The 2626-nt window shown below is 39.2% G+C and overlaps 1 protein-coding gene across 1 annotated transcript in view; it reads left to right on the top strand.

Annotated features, from left to right (window-relative positions):
- Window positions 1-2626, top strand: part of dyrk2 (dual-specificity tyrosine-(Y)-phosphorylation regulated kinase 2) — a gene marked incomplete in the record, with an annotated part of 17483 nt that overhangs the window by 12617 nt on the left and 2240 nt on the right. Inside the window, 3 exon segments of the mRNA XM_014027615.1 lie at window positions 1217-1380; window positions 1469-1858; window positions 1936-2026. Coding sequence (XP_013883069.1) covers window positions 1217-1380; window positions 1469-1858; window positions 1936-2026 — 645 coding nt within the window.

Below are 2626 nucleotides of genomic sequence, written 5' to 3'. Positions count from 1 at the left end.
AATCATTGTGTGACGCTTCACAATCATTGTGTGACGCTTCACAATCATTGTGTGACACTTCACAATCATTGTGTGACGCTTCACAATCGTTGTGTGACGCCTCACGTTTATTCACACTATCATTTTTTCTTTACGTTTTTCATCATCTAACTCGTTACACAAATTTTGTGCTATTTCAACAATTCACACATCAAAACGTTCAGCTCATTTATGACAATTCTGCAATGACTTTTTTATTTCAGCTATTCTTACTTTTTTAGCTAATTCACTTTTTTAGCTACTTTTTTACCATTGAAAATGAACGGAGCTGTTTTCAACATCCTTAAAATGCTTTAAAATGTTAATAAATCTTTACAGATTCTTACATATTTTGTTCTGGCTCTGCTCTTTTTCACTTCCTTGTGCAAATTTTAGCTARTTTTTTGCTAAGTTTAGCTTTTTTCCACTATTTTAGCTAAAATTCAGCTTCTTTCTGCTATTGTTCTGCATTTTTCTGCTAATTGTGCTAATTCTCCTTACAGACGATTTCTGCTATTTTCAGCCATTTGCTGCATCGTTAGCTAATTTTCCACTGTTATTAGCTAAAGTTAGCTTTTTTAAGCTAATTACACAGATTTTGTAGCTGTTACAGTGATTGTAGCTAATATACTTAATTAAATTTATTTATTAGAAGGTACAATGCACATTAATTGACATTTCTGTAAATGTGCCTGAGTTAGCCAAAGCCTATTTTTCATCTGTTGTCCCTGGACTTGATAAAAATAAAGGTTATACAAAACAAGGTTAAAATGACTCAGCTACATACAATTTGCCAATAATACAAAAAAATACAATCAATACAAATCATTAAAAAAAAATTGGGTGCTAATTCCACGTTTAGCTTATTTCATGCTAATTTTATTTTATTTTTTTGCTATTTTAACTKTATATCAGCTTCTTTTTGCTATTCTTTGGCTTTTTTCTGTTTTCTGCAATATTCAGCTTCTTTAGCTTTTATGTTTTCTGCTTTGTCAAKTATATTTTAGCTCCTTTTTTACTGTTTTTCTGCAAAGTTAGGCTTTTTTTTTTGCTTCTTTCAACTCTCAAAAACACTTTCACTTTTATTTTCAGTTCAATTTCAGCAGCTGAAGTTTTCAGCAAAAAGCATTCACACGAGCGTTTTCACAGGAAAAGCAGTTTCTCTCGTTCACRCTGGCTTTGGTTCCGTTCTGCTCAGTGTATTTCATCGGACCAAATGCGAAGAAGAAGACGGGGGTTCTGGGCGGAGCCAACAACGGCGGCTACGACGACGAYCACGGGTCCTACATCCAGGTTCCGCACGACCAGATCGCCTACCGATACGAAGTCCTGAAGGTGATRGGGAAGGGCAGCTTCGGACAGGTAGCTCTCGTTTCCTGTTTTTAAATGAGATTTCCAGCCGTCAMTTTCTGGTCCTCACGTCTGATGGGTTTCCCCGCCCCCCCTGCAGGTGGTGAAGGCCTTCGACCATAAGACTCAGACCCACCTGGCTCTGAAGATGGTCCGCAACGAGAAGCGCTTCCACCGGCAGGCGGCGGAGGAGATCCGCATCCTGGAGCACCTGAGGAAGCAGGACAAGGACTCCAGCATGAACGTGATCCACATGCTGGAGCACTTCACCTTCAGGAACCACATCTGCATGACCTTCGAGCTGCTCAGCATGAACCTCTACGAGCTCATCAAGAAGAACAAGTTCCAGGGCTTCAGCCTCCCGCTGGTCAGGAAGTTCGCCCACTCCATCCTGCAGTGCCTGGACGCTCTGCACAAGAACCGCATCATCCACTGCGACCTGAAGCCCGAGAACATCCTACTGAAGCAGCAGGGGCGCAGCGGCATCAAGGTAGGACGGGGGCTCTCGCCACGGCAAGCTTCGTCTCCGGTACAACCCGACAAACGGTTCTGTCTGTCCTCCGGCAGGTCATAGACTTTGGATCCAGCTGCTACGAACATCAGAGGGTTTACACCTACATCCAGTCCAGGTTCTACCGAGCCCCGGAAGTCATTCTAGGTAAGAAACGAGCGCCGAGCGCATTGTTTGAATCACTCTTTTCAGCTGAAAGGAACAAAATCTGTTCCATATGTGACTCATCGTATCSTAATCAGGATTCAGTGAAATTTGGTCAAAAAGACTTAATTAAAATTACAGATTCCTGCTTTAAAAACTACATTTTGACATCTGGATCATCCTGATATCATAAGTAAATCCATATATGACTTAATTTGTCTTGTTGGTTACAATAATACATAAATATTTGGTCTGATTCCCTAATTTTATAATTTTATTGAAGAATTTTGATGTCCTTATAAAGAGAAAAACAAAAATATTTCTACAGGGTTCCTGCGGATCCTTAAAAAGTCTTAAAAGTCATTGAATTCATCAATCCAAAAATAAGGCCTTAATTAGCCTTAAAATATCTTAAATCAATCTTTCAGAAGTCTTAAAAATGTGAACACATTGTAAATAGGATGACTGTAATTCATTTCAAATATTAAAATAATTGGTAAAAATATATATTTTTAAATATTCACATGCAGACTTTCCCCTTTGACATCACTTCCTGTTATTTCACGTGCAAATATCTCAACGATGGATGGATGGATGCCGATG

Source organism: Austrofundulus limnaeus, unplaced genomic scaffold, assembly GCF_001266775.1.
Source record: "Austrofundulus limnaeus strain Quisiro unplaced genomic scaffold, Austrofundulus_limnaeus-1.0 Scaffold665, whole genome shotgun sequence".
NCBI lineage: Eukaryota > Metazoa > Chordata > Actinopteri > Cyprinodontiformes > Rivulidae > Austrofundulus > Austrofundulus limnaeus.
This window is presented reverse-complemented; position numbering and strand designations above follow the sequence as displayed.